Here is an 18,439-nt window from a genome sequence, read left to right as displayed (position 1 = left end):
AATATTAAAAGTCCCGAACATCTCCTAGAAAAAATTCGTAAGAAACGTATTTGAATTTGTATTAATTTTAGAAAATGCTCTGTTGGAAAACGGTTAATATTTAAAAAACGGAAGAAATTATTTTATAAAAATGTTGTATTGGGCAGCTGTTATCAGCTGCGAATATTTGTTGATTGTACTCTAATGATTCCATCAACCATAATTGAAAGATATTTATAATAATTATGGTACTTAATAAAAACGAACCCATGTATAAAGATTGTAAGAGGGAGTTTGAGTTAGAGTTAGTTGATTATTTCATTCGCGATAACTCCGAGAAACAGAAATATGTGCAAACCAATATGCTGGCTCGGTACATGGCTTATTTTTTTAATTTTTTCCTTTACAATATTGTCGGTATCAAGTGTTAACATTCTTTTATATTATTTTCCTGAGTTTCTTATTGAATATTCTGACTTCAAATCAGAAACCATTTTTGTCCTGGAAGCTATGTCACTTGCTTTGGCCGGAACAGGATTTTTCTTAATCTATTTGAAATTCAAAGTTGGTAAAATATAAATAGCAAAAAATTCTTGTGGATGATATTGTCTTTTGTAGGTAAAACTGCTGCTCTGCTTCTGGATAATAGTGTTCGTTTTTGCGGAAATCGAAATAATAATCTTAATTCTTATATATGACACCGAAACATTGAATGCCCATTCAATTATACACGTTCTTCACGTGGGTACGAAAAAGACATGATAAAAATATTAAAAATTTCTAACGGTATTTTAATTTTAGGTTTTTCCTTATATAGCCCAGTTTTTGTTTTCGCAAAATCAAGAAGCTTAAAATACTGCTCAATAAAAGATTCTCCTGGCCAAGTAGGACAGGAAGATCCATGATAATAAGCATTATATTAAGTAGTAAATGGACTTTATATAATAATAATGTAATATTATAATAAATGTAAAACTCTATTAGAGTTAATGTAAAATATTTAGTAACTTTTCTCTGCTCCGTTAAATTAAAAATAAACCGTCTTAAAAAATTATATTTAAAAATAATAATTGGTCTCAGAGACCATAAGGGCTAAAGCTACTGAATTCTCTGATAACATTTATATTTTGCCTTTTAACTTGATGCACCAAGTAATTTTTTCAATCGTTTTAAGGAAATTTACGTGAATCTTTCTTTTCTGTGGGAAGAGCCATTAAAAACATATTTAAACGATTCATACTTCACTGCTGTAACAGAATCCATAAGAAATCAGTTAATAATTCTTAGAAAACTTGCCTAAAAGTCAAAGTGTTGTTTAACTAAAAATCGTATTATATTTAAAAGCTGTTTTGTATCTTAAGATTTTGTGAGTATGACATATAATAAAATTAAATGTTAAAAAAAAGAAAACAACATATACATATGCATACTTAGTAATCGCTAAAAGCTCAATACAGAATAAAGAGTGTATTAAGAATATTATTTTTAATATTTATGCTATTTCTTAATTTACTAACATTATTTAAGAAGAAACTTAAACATTTTTAAATTGTCCACTGCAATCGACATGTTGTGATAGAATTTTTATGTGACTATCTTTGACTTAATTAAAAAAATGGATTGAAGCTAATATTTGGTTATCGGCTCTTTCATAAGAATAATGGATTGTTTTTGATGGATTTAATATTATTATTGTATAGGTTTTTATTTAACTATTTTTTTAGATCTAAGAATTGGCCCTTCTTCAGTAATCGTAGAATTTTGAATCTGAGGTTTTCGGAACCAATACTTATCCAGTCAAACTGAAAGCTTCTCTTTAGGCGGTCTGGCAACACTGTCTCCCATCCGCGCGCTCCAACTCCCGAAGAGCTTTCGAGAGCGAAAAAGCTAGCCGGCTGGCAGGCAAGCAAGCAACAGCGAAGCCTTCTCAGTCAGTTCCGAGACGAGAAAAACAGCAGTTCCGCGCCAAGCAGGTAGAGGTTTTATGAGTCATCTCACTCGATGTGGGAAAGTGTTTATGCCGTGCTCCCAGCCCCGTCCCGCAGTCCCCAGCACTGGGGTCGACGTCACTTATTGTTGACTGAAAGTAAACCGATCTCGGAGCGGCGATCTTCCCGATAGATTCGAGTTGCTGCCACCGCCCGCAGAGCTTGATCAGTGATCTCATGGGGCGCGGAGAGACTCGCCAAGAGAGACAGCCTAACGACAAGTTTCATTCTTCTGCAGCTCGCTCTCACGGCCAGGCGTCTTCTCTCCAGGAATTCAAGGCATAGGATCTTTAAACAGAATCCAAGGACTATTCCCCACGATGGCATCCACGTCGAAAGCGAAACTGGTGGTCTTTGCCCTGGACATACTGTGCACGGTGAGTAGTTCGCCCCCCTGCCTGGCCTCAGGTCCACAATTGCGACAATTGTGGTTGCCCAGACTAAGCGTAGTACAATGGCACTGATAATAACAATAACTCGACCGCTTTTCTCGAATTTGCCAAGAATAGCATAATAAAGCCTTATCAGTTCATTCACATATGTACATGCATGAGTATACATATGTACATATATGTACATACATACATTAGTACAGACTTTCGCCTTGGGAACCGCGGACACTTGTTCCAGAATCAGACCTGGTATAAACGCTTCTAATGGCCAAACCCGTTTCCTCTATAACGAACATTTGTTTTATTTATACAACTTTAATTGCCGGCCACGCTGAGAAGGAACAGATGCGCCCGGAGGTCGCTGCATATATGATGACGATCCGATGAGGCGGTGTGTCCATCGCCTAGCGGCTCATCAATTTTGCATTGCCAATCGATCGATATCTGGGGCGACTCAAAGTGCCCGAATTGATAGATGATTCATGAGTCCAGATGAATCAATTGAAGTCCCATTATCAGCGCTGATTCACCCATGTTTCTGTGTCTTCCAGTCACAGATGATTATACCTCATCGCTGAATGAACACACGTTGCGTCACTTTTTGAAGTGGAAGCTTTCGATAGCCGAGACTGAATTTGAATATTTCAAGCAGAGTCAAAACAATCAGACGTTGCCAAACCGAAGCGCTAGCTCCGCGATATCAGATATGAATAGTAATCAAGGGACCCTGTCTGTGTGCATAATCCCGAACTGGACGACCTTCCGGTGTCCTCCATTCTCTCCCGCTCCCTGTGTCACAGTTCCATCCCGCCAATTTCGCTGGCGTCTGGGATAGACAGAGGCCAGCCAGGCTAGTCCGAGGGACGCCCCTCGATTAGGGTCGTTCTTTAATGGTTAGTTGTTGTTTCCAAACTCGTGAAAACAGTGAAATTGGAACTCTAGGTCACATTGTAGTCTTTGACACTCTGATGGGTTTGGAGAGGGTGGCCTTGGGCATGCGATGCTCTGGATATGTTCTGGGTAGGAGCACATGGAGGAGCTCAAAATAACAAAACAACATCGTAGTTAATCCAGCTGTTATAGATTTGCTTAAGTGTTGTTTTGGTTTTTGTGCTGGCAAATTTCAAGGAATTATTGAGTCAGAAGGGAAGAATAATTCATATACTTTGATAACAAAATTACCAGAAACTAAAAGACGGATAAAAGGATTCATAGTCATTCTTGGAATTGATTATTCCTTACAGGCCACGATAATTTTAATCAGAAGTTTGTTTGCACAGAAAATGAGATATTTATGAATATGTATCCTATAACTATCTGAGGATGCAACTTTAAGAAATTTTGCTTTTAAAATTATATTAAGCCTTCTTGGTTTTTAACTTGTTTTTATCTATTTTGTACATTTATTAATCCATCTTTTTTTTTTTTTTTTTTTAATTTTATTATTATAAGGTTCCATACTTATTAACTTATTAACTATCGGAAAATTAAGATAATTTGAATTTGAAAATATAAATTACTCCATTAGCTTTCTAGTTGTAGAAATCTTAAATATATATTCATATTTATATATATAAAAGTGATATAAAATCTAATATCTTTCCCAAAGTCGTTTAATTAGAACAAGTTGCAAAAACCTAGTATTAAATGCATATAAAACTAGTTTACCTGTCGAACTTCCTTAAAATTGTTCAAATTTATATTAACAACTTGTGCCATTATATCATGAAAATATTTATAGTATTCAGTCGTCACATAAAAAACCTATCAAACAACGCAGTCACACTGAAACAAAATGAGGCCCACATATTCAAAAGTATTTTCGTCCGCTGAACCGGAATCTGAGGTTCATTTGAAAGGAGAATGCATGGTTAAACCGATTTTAACCTTTTCTTTTTATCCTTACAGTTGCTGGCCCTAGTGTTGATATCCTTTGGTGTCTATGTACTAGTGTCCTATAATCTGAACCAAATCGGTGCTCTGGCGGCCTATGGATACGTGGGTCTGGGAGTAGCTGCCCTGGTGGTGGTCCTCTGGGGATACCTTTCCGCCTGGCGCGAGAATGTGTGCTGCACAGTCACGGTAAGCCATAATAATTGCAAATTTTCAAGTGTTGTGCTAATGCTTGTATCCTTGCAGTTCATTGTGTTCCTATGCCTCGTCATCATTGCCCAGTTCGCCGTGGTCTACTTGCTGTTCACCCAGGATAAGTCGGTGGCCGCCAACCTAGCCAGCGCTCTGGACCAAACCTGGGAGGAGGAGCTGAACAGTCCAGGTGCCATGTCGCTCTACCAGAATTGGGTAAGTTAGCCTCACAGAATATTTTGAAAGGTTTAAGGACATTTGTAACCGGAGTTTTTGATATTCAGTTCCAGTGCTGTGGTCGAGGCAGTCCCCAGGATTATATTGTGAACGAACGCCTACCCCCAGCGACCTGTTTCCGTGACCATGACAAGAGCAAGCCCGAGAACCTAATCCATACCGGCTGCCGAGTGGAGTTTGAGAACTACTGGCTGCACTTGACCAAGATTTTCAATATTATTGGTTTTGTGCTGATTGGTCTTGAGGTAGGTCTTCTTACTATTAAATCTGTATTGAGAGAAAAGTTAATCATTATTTTCCTTTCAGCTCCTGCTGTCCATTGCCTCTTGTCGCCTGTGCAACAGCATACGCAACGATGCTCGACGATCTTACTTCTAAAGGAACCCTTTAAGGGATCCTTCTCAAGGATAAGGCAAATTACACACATGTATTGAAGGTGACGAAGCAAAATAAGAAAATATTACAACATTATCTAATTGGTTTGGAAATGCGAAATGTAATTGTTATAATTTTTTAAATTGAAACTCAAAACTACACGAACCCAGTACTATGCTAGGGGTTAATCTAACTCACACATGAATTTCAATGAAATCGTTGAAAATAACTCACAAACGCTAGTGTAAGAAATCTAAACTAGTTTTAATAATATTTATTACAAAATATTTCTAAATAAATGAAGTAAAATAATAAAATGTACGGATTGTGGTAGGGTTTTTACGAGGGTTTGGAATTCTTGTAATTGAACAACAAATTTACATTTCAAACATTGTAATGCATACTTTTAGACATCCTTTTGGAGATTTCTGTGACTTAAGTAATTTTTGTTTTTGGATGCTATCTTCTGTTTACATTTTATTTCATATTTATAGACACTCTTTAAGGAGATTTCAGTAACTTGAGGCAGAACTTTAAAAATACATTCTTTTTCATGTTTTCTGTATGGTATATTTGGAAAATATGTCCCACCCGCTGAACATGAATTTTCTTTTTTGGCATAACTCACTAACTTGTTAAAGTATCAGCACATTCAAATATCAATCCACTTATATTCTGGATTGGCCTTCAATAGAATTAAATTTTGATTTAAAGTGGGTGTGTTTGATCTACGATTTTTAATTCGAAACATATTAAATGTGATTTCTCCAAACCAAAAATTGAATAAGAAACCCGCTTAAAATGGTGAAAAAGTATAATTAAAATATGTGAGCATAGGCCAGCGTCTCTCTTTTATTTTATTCAAATAGTTCATCGTCTATTTTTGTTTATATGCACATACCGTCGTGCTGATATACGTAAATATTTAGTTGAGCGAGAAAAACATTGCTAGTTTTTGCGGCCAAGCATTTCGATTCCACTTCGTGCCAAAGCTTTCGTTATTCGCTTTTCGTATTTTGCTTTTCACAGTTGCTTTTCGCTTTTCGCGCCATCGCCAGAGTGTGGAACGGTCGGAACGGCGAACAGTTTTCAGTTAACAGTCGAGCGGTGAACATGAACCGGGTTTTGTTGGTAACGCCCAGCGACCGTTAGAACAGCTCTATAAATATTTTCGAATTGTCAACAACGGACTTCTGTGCGTTGCCAAGAGAACGAAATTCTCTATAAATAATTTGTATCCTGAATCCTCGCACAAATCTAAAACAACGAGGATCCGCGATAATGGCCTGCTCTACGAACGTGCTGAAGGTGTTTGCCCTCTTCAGTGATATTATCTATGCCGTGAGTACAGCGATTAGGCGATCTGATGACACCAGAGTCAAGTCAAGTGATTGAGATAAGAGTCCGAGAAAACCACTAAAACATGAAATAAGCGTAAGCTCTGGCCAAGGCTAATTGCAGGAAAATTATGGTTCGCCCTCTGGCCCCCGATGTTGGCCAAGTGCCAGGGTCTAAATTCTCCAGCTTCGCCTCAAGTTCATTCAAAGATCTTGTGGGCCTTTGATGTGGCCAATTGTTTATTTGATGGCGCACAAAATAAACATTGGGCTGACACAGATATATCTTTAGTTTTGCCAGCGGATAGTTTTTCAATTTGTTGAGTTGGCCAGCATTTAAATTATTACCGAAGGCCTTGGTGTTCTGTTCCATTTTGGTGCAAATTTAGGCGCAGCTAATAAAACTCGAGCCACAGCGCCACAAAATGTTCATGGAGGAGGATCGCATCCATCCAGTTCTGAGCATTTGTTTTTCCTGCCATAATATATATATTTTCAAATGTGATATATTAATTTATTTTTTTTATTTTCTGTTTGTTTTCTTGCTTAGTTTTTGTATGTATTTCCCCCACATTAGCTGGCTGCCAAGTCAAAACTTGGTCACCCACGCCGTCACTTAACCCTGAACAAGAATATATAGAATTTTTTATTAGATTTTTGCCGTTGCTTTAGTTGGTTTTACTTGAGCGAGATTTTGGTTTGGCTTGCTATATACTTTTACGAGCATGTTGATGTCATTCGTAGACGTTTTGGGCATCTTTCTGGCATTTGGTTTGGATGGAATGCGGCCGAGGGTTGAGGAAATGCCAGTCGGCGCACCACACGGCGTATGCGCGATTTTCCGCATTCGGTTCCAGGCGAGTTAGCTTTTTGATTTTCGCGCCGAGAGGTTTCAATTATGCCCAGGCCCAACAATTACTTCATTCTACTCTAGGGTAGGGCCCAACCTTTGTCTGCCATGAGGCAAAACCCACATAAATCAGAGCCGCAACTAGTTTTATTTTGTTTTGAACACTTATTTGGGGCGCCGACATTGGCAATTGATCTGCCCACTCCGCGTTATCATCAGACGAAATGCAAATTAGTTTGACTCACTAGACCACTGCTCTGACCTTGCACACTCCGGCGATAATTGCGTTTAATTGTTCTGTCTGCGCGGGTAAATGAGAGCAAATTAATAAAACGCTTGTGGCCTATTTGCTGTTACCAACTCATCGTGTTCCTTATCGTGTTTTTATGGGAGAGCACCTGAGTGTCTCCTTAGCGTACTCGTGACTTTACGCCTTAGATACTCTCTATCGGACGTCGCGGAGGGGCATTAAGTAACCCCATCCAGCTGTCAATTACCAAGTCTAATTATGATTCGGTGGTCTTAAACAATTCCAGATTCTGGCACGCTTGGTTTCCATTTGTTTGTTCCCGACTTTCAAGTTTCGAAGAACTCAAATATAGACATGTTTTCTGTTTTCTTTCGCGGGCCCTTGGAGGGTTATGTCAGCGCCTATTTGGACTTGGGCGCCGCAGCATAATAAATTACAATTAAACGGCGTTGAATACTCACAACATAATGCCAGATGTCTGAGTGCTACGTGCCTGGTGCTGGATTAGAGCTCATCTCCATTGTCTCGTAAACATTAATTGATGGGCCGCCGTTCGATTGTAACTCAATTAATGTAAATGCTATTTGTTGCCGCCATATTCGGCACCCAAGCCCATCGAATATGCACAACTTGCGGCCAGAGTTCATATGTGTCCAAGTCGGGACAGTGCCTTAAAGCATTAGGCCCAGTTTAGGGCTTCCTAAGCGCATTTGGCCAGGGATTAGGGGCGAAGTTAGCCCTGGCTGAAATGATTAATCGGCCAAATCATTCATAATTACCGCGTCGTAGGCTCTTGGCCGAAACGTGGGGATTGTCGAAGCCGGGCGCAGCCAGAGCTCGAGTGACAAACAAACAAGTCACGTCAATGGCAGCTTATTTGCCGACTGGTTTTCATGTTTGCCCCCTCCGACAATTGTAAAAATAATTTACAAGTTGCTGGCGGCAACAGGTTGCTGTGTGCAAACATCAGCACTCGTTGGATTGGAGATTAAATACGCATTTCACAAACCTACAATCGGTAGGAGGACAGCTCTGTGTTCTTAGCTCTTCTCTGGCGAGCTGCCAAGTGGCAAATTACGAGTAGTCCGCATTTGGCAGGAGTGTGTGAAAATCGCGTTGCGTTCACGGATCTAGTGACTCATTGTGGCTATTTTAAAATGCACCGAGCTGTGTATGCAGGCGGTGAATGAGAGGCGCGTCAGAGAGCGTGCGATTTCGGAAGACACCGCTGCGTATACGTAATCGGTGACTCTATTGGAGCAAAGACAATATAAACAATAAGATGTGTGCTGCTAAAAGAATACAAGTCAGTGAGAGGTGGGTTAGGAGCGCGAGACCCCCGCAGACATCTTGGCGTATACGTAATATGCAAGAGGATAAGCTGCATTAACGACAATTTAAAGAATAAGATGCGTAGCACCAACAGAATTTAAGCAATTGAGAGGCTAGTTGGGGCGACTGCTATTTACTTAAATACCACTGCGTATACGTTATCTGTAAAGGCATTAGTTTAAGTAAATATATATTATAAGATGCATAGCGCTATAGAACATAAGATGAAGGAAAGGTAATAGAAATAACAAGTCATTAGCAATATGATCTATGGAGCAGTCCAGCAATGGGAGAATTTCCACAGGCCCAATTTGCATATTGACTCAACGCCCAACCTTCGAGTGGCTACGGTTTTATCACCTTTCGGGCCACATAGAATGTATTTAGACATTCAATCAACCACTTCCCACCTCTCTCGTTCGACAGCTGTTCGGCCTGGTTGTGATTGGCCTTGGGGTGCACATCATTTACAAGTTCGAGCACTTCAACACGGCCGCCTTCGTCATCATTGGCCTGGGCGTGGTCGTGGTGCTGTCGGCCCTCTTTGGATCCCTCGGGGCGGCACGGGAGAGCAGCAGCATATCCAAGACGGTAGGTACTAATGATGTACATATCAATATAAATATTCCACTACTTCCCCCTTTTCAGTTCGTAGTAATTTTGATTATCCTGATTGTGCTGGAAATTCTGGTCGTGGGCTTCCTTTGGGCATTCCAAACGTCGCTGTTGATAAACGTGGACAAGACATTCGATCAGCTGTGGAACGACCAGCCGGTGCCCATTAAGCCGGGAAATCAGAGCCAGATTGCCAGTCTTGAGCGTTGGGTGAGTGGGAGTAAGGGATCTTTCACGACCTTCCCCTATAACTTGGCACATTCCAGTTGGACTGCTGCGGAAATGTGGGACCCAAGGACTATCTGCTGCCCCCCAATAGTTGCTACAACAGCGAAACCGATAAACTGAATCTCGAGGGCTGTCGGCAAAAGTTTCTGGACTTCATTGCCGAACGCTGGACGGCCTTCAATATTGTCTCCTTGGTGCTAGTCGGCGTGGAGGTTTGTTCCGCCTGAAAATATCTCTAAGAAATTATTATCCATGATACATCTTTCAGATTATCTGCGCCCTGCTGGCCTATGTCCTGGCCAACAGCATTGTGAATCGCTGGCGACGCTCCAAGTACTATCAGAAGTAGGTGGCAGCAGGTTCATGTACAATTTTTGGAATAGATTGCATTTCAAGAATCCAACTCCAAGATGCGCATACTTAAGGCCAAAGAACTCTCCATACAAATGCATAAACCGCAGACTCAATAGAGATTCCAAAACCAATTTACTTTAGCGAGGTAATCCGAGAGCAGTGCGTGTGATTGTATTCAAACTTGTTAGTTCGGATCGGGAACCCCAACAGTTTTAAAGCAAGCATTAGAAGAGCCATACATTCATTGATTTTTGATTATTATATTATGAAGTACTTTGTTTTTTTAGTTATCATTTCCCTAAGTACATAAACTCATTGTTTTTATGATATGTAACACTATAAGTGTTCTACTGACAAGAAAAGGTCTGGTTTCAATTGTTGTTTATATTATTTATTTCACAGCAGAGGTAAGACAAATCTTGTAAACATTTAAAATTTAAATACGATTCTTACGATTTTCTGATTGTCGTCGGTTCCTGACCCGACTAACTGTAACATTCAAGCGGAAACGGAATGTAACCATTTTACATGTAATTTAATCTACACTAAGCTCGACTTAAGCCACCATTTTTTGTGACAGCATTTCGAAAGCCAAGCCAAAATAAAGAATTGTCCGTAGACTGTGTGTTCTGTGTTTCGGAATTTCGAAGGCCCAAAGATCTGTTGACATCATTCCGATGATAATTCCCAAAAACAAAATGCGGGGAGTGCCGCTCGGAAGGTGAGGGTGGACACATGCTGTCTTGTGGGAAGCGTGGGCGGGCGCCTCCCGCTAATTTTCATTTGTATTCTATATTTTCTTTTGATTTCCCCCGAGCGTCTGTCTATTGCATCTGGCCAGCGGATCGGTGTGGACCGGACCGGATGGCGACAGAATCCGACGAGGCATCCGACGCGCAGAGCGTCGCCCAAACAAACAAATGAAGATTAGGCGATTTTAGTCGATGGTTTGATGGCAGTGCTCAAGGTGTGCTCGTGCCAGCGGAAAACTCGTGAAAATTGAGCAATCGAAAGTTGAATTTTCGGACATGTACTGCACCACCCGCCTGCTCAGATACGTGCTGTGTGTCATCAATGGCATCTGTGCTGTAAGTGCCCAAAAATAGACAATTGGCTGCTGACATTGAAGGGGAGTATGGCTAATGGATAATGGATTATGGAATATGGATTGTGTTTAGCTAGGTGGCTGCCTGCTGATTTGGTATGGCGTCTGGCTGCTGGACAGTCTCTCCGATCAGCAGCGGGTCCTGGGCATGGACCATGGCGAGGACCTGGCCGCTGCGCTCTGCATCCTTTTGGGAACCGTCGTCATAGTGGCTAGCATCTATGGCACAGTGGCCGTGGCCAAGGACTCCAGGACTCTGCTGATTTGTGTGAGTGTACAGCAACCTTTATTGCAAACTGTAAACAGTAAACTGTACTATATATTCTGTATTATTCCAGTATGCTGTTGTCTTGGTCTTGCTTCTGATCATTCAGTTTGTTATGTTCAGCATTAGTTTTAGCGCCAGCAGAGAATCTCTGCCGGAATCCCTAAAGCAGGGATTTGAGGACCTGTGGGATTTGCAGCATGTGGGCAATAGTACTCTCAACTCTTACGAGGAATGGGTGAGCAGGATGGATACTATTTCTATAAAACCAAATACCTTAACTCTCTTTGCTTTCCCATCGTTAGCTCCACTGCTGCGGCCGCAACAGTGCCGAGGACTATCTGCATCTGGAGAAGGAGCCTTCGCCAAGTTGCTGCCTCGATCGAGACTGCACCAAGCTCCTGAATCTCTTCATGTCGGGATGCGAGGCCAAGTTCAAGGAGTATGTTGTCGGAAAAACCCGTAACTTTCACACACTGAGCTGGTTCCTTATCCTCTTCGAGGTGAGTCATATACGCTAAGGTGTTTAATGTACTCAAAATAGAATTAGTGACGAGATTTGGTAATATTACGATGTATTATATTATATAAAACACAGGCATTTTGCTGGGGGCGGGATTCCATTTATATCACGTTCTGTTTGTTTATTATGACTTGTTGTGTAAATGTCTAAGGTATTGTTTGCTTCTCCGATAATCTTGGATATATATTCTGTATTTCTTTTAAATCCCAAGAACTTTGTTTTTCCTAGTCTTTTGTGAGCAATTTAACTTAGAATCACCTTCTCTAAGCAAACCTGCTTTATTGCATTCTTGATCCCTGAGTTCAATGCATTTTTCGTCATCAAATAGTTAATAGATTTTATCCAATTCCAATACTACTACAATCATTAATTCTAATTTGCAGTTCGCTGGCTCCGTGACCACCTGCTACCTGGTGGATAGCATTCGCAACCATCGCGACCGCATACGATTCTATAATTAAATTAAGTTGCCATTGTTGTATTATCGTTATTTGTTGTGAGTAATCTCCTAGACGAATTGTGATTGTAATTTACGATTATTGATTATGTTAGGCTACAAATACCAATACCAAGTATTCATTCATAAAATTGTAAACTGTAAACTGGCGCTCCCACGCCGAAAAATAAATCGAATCGAAAACAAAGACGAAAATAAAAAAATAAAAAACCAGCTGCTGGCTGTGACTAAACTCTTGCAAGAAAACTCGCACGGAGGTAAACAAGAAAAGCTCGCCCGCCAAAAGTGGGCGATTCTCGTCGCTCTCGATTTTCACTCACCGATTTATAGATAGAATGTGCTTTATACAAAACAAAACACACTGTTTCTTCGGTTTTCGCTTTTCGCTTCTCGGTTTGTATCCCCCACATCGCATCATTCAGTTGATTCACGCCGCTGAAACCCAGCGGTCAGCCGCCGAGAGATCTTGCCGTATCGCAGCCTCGTATCTGACGGATGCGTATCCGAAACTGGCTATTGAACATCGCCATATACGTAACGTTGCGCCCATTCCCGTTGACTTCGCCAGTCGTCTTCCGTTGGAATCACAGTAAACATGGGCCTGGCCTCCACCACAGTGAAGCATCTGCTGCTCCTGCTGAACTTTGTCTTCTCCGTGAGTGTTGGCGGTGTGATGTGTGTGTGTGTACGTGTGTGTACCTTGATCCGCTGTGATTTCCACAGGTGCTCGGACTGGCGCTGATCGCCTTCGGAATTTTCTTTTTGATCTCCGCCGCCGAGAATGCCGTCAGCATTGGTGAGAACGTCGCCGGCGGCCTCATCATTGGCCTGGGTGTTGTCATCCTGATCATAGCGGTCTTCGGATGCCTGGCGGCCATCCATGAGGCACCTGTGCGGCTCCTGATCGTAAGTAGCTATGTATCTGCTCCAATCTTGTCAATAATTAAGTACAAGACACTAGTCAAACAATTCGGTAAACTTCCTTACTTTTCTGGTTACGAATGGCATATATTACTGGTTACTGTTCATGAGGCAGGTTGGCATCTCCTCCTTATTTGTCCTTATCAGCATCACTTGGCGAATCGATTTGGCAAATGTGAAGTTTTGCTCTTATGACAACAGATAACATATGCCAAAAGCTATAAGATGCTATCAAAATTGGTCACAAAATTCTTACAAGTTGCAAACTAATCAAATTTGCTTTAAACTTTCGCAACAAATTAAATGTATTCGTGTAGTTGCCTCAGAGCAGGGAGCTTCCTATTTAAAATAGTTTAATGTGTTTCTTGTTTAGATATTTATTTGAAACCTATATTTTGTAAGTCTAAAACGTGACTCTCTAAGCTTTTAATACCAGGTATACGTTGGTTTTGAGCTCACTCGACTATAGCTTTCTTACTGGCTTGTTTTTAATTAAACGATAATTTATATTTGGCGGGAACGAGTTAGCTTGGCAGTTAAAATAAAGCTCAAGCCATAGTATTGTTTTTTTATTTTTAAGTATTTCAGATTCAAAATTTGGAAATTTTCTATATTTATATTTTTGCTATTTACATGCAATATTAAGTTGTTTTTTGTATTTCTTTGTTGCACCGATATCAAATTATTGATCATTTTCTGATAAGTGAGTTTATGATGATCTTAGTTTTGTTACTGTTTAAATAAAAATCAACATGATAAATGTAATTAATCTTATACAAATACAGCAATATAGTTTCAATTTATCAAATATAAAATATCATAGTACATTAGAACTTCTTAATAATTAGAATTACTTTTAATAATTTTAGAATTACTTTTACTAGAAATATAGAAAAAAGAATGCCATGGACATCGACTGCCTTGTAGGTCTCCTATGTAGTGTTCGTGCCAGGCAAAAAAGTTCCTATAAAACATTAAAACCTATCTCTTCTCCTGCAGTACGTGGGTGCCGTGGTCCTGCTGATCCTGGCCCAGCTACTCTTCCTTAGCATGGCCTCGCATGGGACCAAGGACGGCATCTCGGGCAGCATCAACGAGGGCTTCGAACGCCTCTGGGAGGCGGAGCGCAACGAGAGCGGGGCCCTGGCCTACTACGAGAACTGGCTGCACTGCTGCGGAGTGAACAGCTCCGAGGACTACTGGATTATTCACCACGCCATCCCCAAGAGCTGTTGCCTGGACAACAAGTGCGTGGACCAGTCCAGTGTCTACAAGGTCGGCTGCAAGGCCGAGTTCACCGAGTATCTCGACGACAAGTTGCTGGTCTTTAAAATTGTGTGCTGGCTGCTGGTCATCGGAGAGGTTGGTTGCTTATTTCATTATTTCATTGTTTTCTTAAATAATTTAATCCTTTTGATCCTTGACTCTTTTAGGCCGTGGGAGCTGTCTTCGGTTGGCTGTTGTACAGCAGCGTGAAAAACCAGAGCCGACGGAATAATGCCGTCTGGATGTGAAGCTTTATTTAAGTCACCTAATATAAGTATTAAAAAATAACCTTTAATGAGATTTTCTCTAATCAATTGTTGCCGCAACTGCTTATTTCACTTTTCTAAAAATGATGTATTATTAATTTTCTAATGGTTTTAAATAACATGGTATCATCATATTAATGTTTATAACAGAACTGTTTAGATTAATCATTAGGCCTTCCTTCAATTATAAAATCTATAAATTTAATTTAATATTTATCGAATTTGTTATCTTGCTTCATTGTGTTAAACCATCTCAAGAAATACTTATCTAAACAAATAAAAGAAAGTCGCGAAAACAAAATCAAATGTTTAAGAAATTTGAGAAAATATCGATTATTTTGGTTATATATTTTCTCAATTGTTATCGATATTCAACGATTGCTACATGACAAACTCTGCCTGCTTCAACTTAACTTCGTTATACAAAATTGATTGCAGCTTTAACGCAGTTTGTCTCAGACTCCGGGGCATTAGGGAAGTGGAAAATATTTAAGAATAAAAGAACGCAGGGTTATCAAAAATATAATAATTTAATCTCACTAAAAAACGCTATGTCTTTAATTTTATGGAAGCGATTGGTTCTATCACTAACCGCATTGTTAGAGGTGAGTACTCTTGTTCAAATGAATATTTATACCCTTGCAGGGTATTATAATTTCAGTCAGAAGTTTGCAACGCAGTGAAGGGGGCACCTCCGACTATATAAAGTATATATATTCTTGATCAGGATCAACAGCCGAGTCGATCTAGCCATGTCCGTCTGTCCGTCTGTCCGTCTGTCCGTCTGTCCTTCTGTCCGTCTGTCCGTCTGTCCGTTTCTACGCAAACTAGTCTCTCAGTTTTGAAGCTATCTGAATGAAACTTTGTAGTTAGCCTTCTATATACTCTCACTCGTATATATGTCGGAACGGGCCGGATCGGACGACTATATCATATAGCTGCCATAGGAATGATCGGAAAATTTTTACAAAAAAAATCATAACATTTTTAGTTTTCAACAGAATTTGATCAAATTTGAGATATAGCCATTTCATATTATTCTACAATTTTGTGTAAAATTTTATGAAAATCGGACTACTATATCATATAGCTCCCATAGGAACGATCGAGAAATTAATACAATTAAATTTATAGCTTTTCCAGTTTTGAACAGATTTTCATCAAATTTGAGCTATGGCCATTTTATATTATTCTTAAATTTTGTGTCAAATTTCATGAAAATCGGACGACTATATCATATAGGTGCCATACAACCGATCGTTTGATGTAGAGGAAAAATGCAAATCTGTGAATGTAAAACTGCAAATATAATATGTATAGGTGAATGAAATGAAAGCAGGTATTACTTCATTGTTTTTAACACAAATATATAAAATTTATATTGTATAGATTCCAATTCATAAAAGTTCTATCTGCAAGGGTATATAAACTTCGGTGTGCCGAAGTTAGCTTCCTTTCTTGTTTTAATTTAAAGCTAAATAGCAATGATTGGCTAGTTGGCAGAATTTATTTCAGATAACGAACCGAAAATAAAACAGCTTAAATGATCGTTTTGGGATTAAATATATACTGAGAAATATGCTTTCTCAACTTGAGTAATTTAAATTTTAAGATAAAGATTGAGTCAAGATCATAAAAACTGAAATAGGTTTTAAATAACTACACTTTTAAGATCGTTTTCTTTTTAGTTTACGTTAATTTAATACGATATCCTATATTTTATTTCAATAATATTAGGAAACAAACAATTCGTGGCTTTCTTTTGAGCTAAGGAAAATGAAACCTTTATGAGCTGTTTATTTGTAATTGAATGTGTCAAAATTAAATTGGGTTAATTTTACTATATCAATTCTATTTAACATAATCACATTTTGAATACACTTTAAGTCCGTCGAAAAATAACTTTCCAATTTGTTTGTGATTTACGCAGGTGCTTGGATTTATGCTGATCGCATATGGCATTTCCTTTTTAAACTCCCCCACAACGGTTGAAAACTTCTCTGGAGGCTTCTTTATCGTCCTTGGGCTTGGTACCATTATTATGGCGACCTTCGGCTTCCTAGCAGCCATCCGTGAGGCTCCCATTAGCCTCCTCATTGTAAGTATATACATTTATACATAGTATATATTTTAAGTACATCAAAGTATTTTTAATTTTTAAAAATAATTGTGATATTTTTAAATTTATTTCCAGTACTTGGGTGCCCTAATACTGATGATCCGGTTTCAAATATATTTAATAAGTATAGCCTCAGAAACGAAGAAGGAAATTAAAGAGAAAATTCGCAGGGCCTCAGCTTTTCAACCTATACTTGTTCCTGACCCGGCATACTTATCCGAGATGGAGATCTGGATGCACTGGTTGGATGTGATAAAAAAAGTTGGATGTCTAATCATCGTAGTGGAGGTTAATTGCATCGCCCCGAACTTTTTATGGATTTTCTTAATGTTTATTTCTTCCATCAGGGCGTAGGAGTGTGTTTTGCTTTCCTGCTGTACAAGAGCATTAAGGAGTTCCAGTTGACTGAGGATCCAATTCCAGGTTCAGTGCCAAATAATGTTCCATTACCATCCGGTGTTGTTAATAGTTAAGTTTTTAAACGTATTATTACGAGCTTGAAAATAATAAAACGTTTAAATATAAAACTTTAATTACAATTTAAAAATTAATTTACCTAAACGAACTAAAAATGAAGTTTTTTAAACATTACAAACATTATCTACCATAAGTAGAGTTTTCATAATGTAGGCTGGTACCCCAAGAAATTACCATTTTACTACTTTTTAATCGAAATCGATATGGAACAGGTTTTTAAACTTATTCATGCGTAGCTAAGTTTCAAATATTTTATAATTATACACTTAAAAGTTCTCAAGTGAACGCATGAATAGATCATGCGGCTGGTGCCTTAAATTTTAAAATATGCATGTGGTTCAAAGTGTTTTTTTTTTATTTATTTATTATACTATATATTTATTTTATGAAAATATTTCTTGGAAAATGAGTAATTGACATTAAAAAATTTATATATGGGCAATTATCCAGAAAGGTCCACCGCGGACAAAAACTTAAAATTGCTTAAAAACGAGTATTTTTAACATGATTACATAAAAAATTGGTCAGGATGATCAAGACTAAGAGAATTTTTCATTTTTTTAAATAAGTTAAAAAAAAAATCTATGTCAAACACGCGCAAACGCAAATAATAAAAAAAGGCATAAAAAATGGCATGTTGTGTTCTGATGCCAATCTCTTAAACCGAAGCATTTTGCTTTGACTTTTGGTTTCTAATATGACATAAACCCAAAGAGTCAATATAAAATGCAAAAGGACATATGCGATTACCAATAGTCGTACAGTTTTAATTTAAATTATCGCTTTACAAAATGTCGCGTGCGACCGGGACTAAAATTGAATTTAAAAAATAACAACTTAATATTTTTAAATCATACAAAATACATTATTAAGAGAATTCATTGCGTAATTCATAAAAAATTTATCGTACTACAATTATTCATTACGTTTCGCTGAAATCAGAGCTTAAACTGGTTTTTTGCAAATGTAACTTCTATTTTTGTCGCATGCGAACGCAGTACATTTTACTGAATATCTT

General features: G+C 38.7%; 5 protein-coding genes across 6 annotated transcripts; all 5 read left to right on the top strand.

The window, feature by feature from the left end:
* Nucleotides 1-1,871: 1,871 nt before the first annotated feature.
* On the top strand, nt 1,872-5,373 carry Tsp42Ef (Tetraspanin 42Ef). The gene is made up of 6 exons (XM_020959691.2): nt 1,872-1,952; nt 2,206-2,344; nt 4,268-4,441; nt 4,499-4,660; nt 4,729-4,926; nt 4,988-5,373. The coding sequence occupies exons 2-6, from the start codon at nt 2,288-2,290 to the stop codon at nt 5,057-5,059; spliced, it is 663 nt and encodes a 220-aa protein (XP_020815350.2). The 5' UTR covers nt 1,872-1,952; nt 2,206-2,287; the 3' UTR covers nt 5,060-5,373.
* A 681-nt stretch (nt 5,374-6,054) lies between these two features.
* Nucleotides 6,055-10,640, top strand: Tsp42Eg (Tetraspanin 42Eg). The gene is made up of 5 exons (XM_020959537.2): nt 6,055-6,397; nt 9,252-9,416; nt 9,474-9,650; nt 9,707-9,880; nt 9,937-10,640. Exons 1-5 carry the CDS (start codon nt 6,338-6,340, stop codon nt 10,015-10,017), a joined length of 657 nt encoding a protein of 218 aa, XP_020815196.1. The 5' UTR covers nt 6,055-6,337; the 3' UTR covers nt 10,018-10,640.
* Nucleotides 10,641-10,758: 118 nt separating this feature from the next.
* On the top strand, nt 10,759-12,585 carry Tsp42Eh (Tetraspanin 42Eh). Of its 2 annotated transcripts, none has more exons than XM_020959721.2 (5): nt 10,759-11,110; nt 11,201-11,395; nt 11,466-11,630; nt 11,698-11,895; nt 12,299-12,585. In XM_020959721.2, the coding sequence occupies exons 1-5, from the start codon at nt 11,051-11,053 to the stop codon at nt 12,374-12,376; spliced, it is 696 nt and encodes a 231-aa protein (XP_020815380.2). In that variant the 5' UTR covers nt 10,759-11,050; the 3' UTR covers nt 12,377-12,585. The 2 variants fall into 2 exon arrangements, with proteins under 2 accessions (XP_020815380.2, XP_086694244.1); XM_086838118.1 differs by having other exon boundaries at nt 10,962-11,110; nt 11,205-11,395.
* A 13-nt stretch (nt 12,586-12,598) lies between these two features.
* Nucleotides 12,599-15,126, top strand: LOC110189578 (tetraspanin-7). Its single transcript, XM_020959711.2, has 4 exons — nt 12,599-13,027; nt 13,096-13,278; nt 14,293-14,655; nt 14,727-15,126. The coding sequence occupies exons 1-4, from the start codon at nt 12,968-12,970 to the stop codon at nt 14,805-14,807; spliced, it is 687 nt and encodes a 228-aa protein (XP_020815370.1). The 5' UTR covers nt 12,599-12,967; the 3' UTR covers nt 14,808-15,126.
* A 1,148-nt stretch (nt 15,127-16,274) lies between these two features.
* On the top strand, nt 16,275-17,516 carry LOC147642846 (uncharacterized). The gene is made up of 3 exons (XM_086838117.1): nt 16,275-16,923; nt 17,020-17,232; nt 17,292-17,516. The coding sequence occupies exons 1-3, from the start codon at nt 16,768-16,770 to the stop codon at nt 17,415-17,417; spliced, it is 495 nt and encodes a 164-aa protein (XP_086694243.1). The 5' UTR covers nt 16,275-16,767; the 3' UTR covers nt 17,418-17,516.
* Nucleotides 17,517-18,439: the final 923 nt, after the last annotated feature.

The sequence above is a fragment of the Drosophila serrata genome, unplaced genomic scaffold (assembly GCF_035046125.1).
Source record: "Drosophila serrata isolate PLE 108 unplaced genomic scaffold, ASM3504612v1 contig_347, whole genome shotgun sequence".
Taxonomy (NCBI): domain Eukaryota; kingdom Metazoa; phylum Arthropoda; class Insecta; order Diptera; family Drosophilidae; genus Drosophila; species Drosophila serrata.
This window is presented reverse-complemented; position numbering and strand designations above follow the sequence as displayed.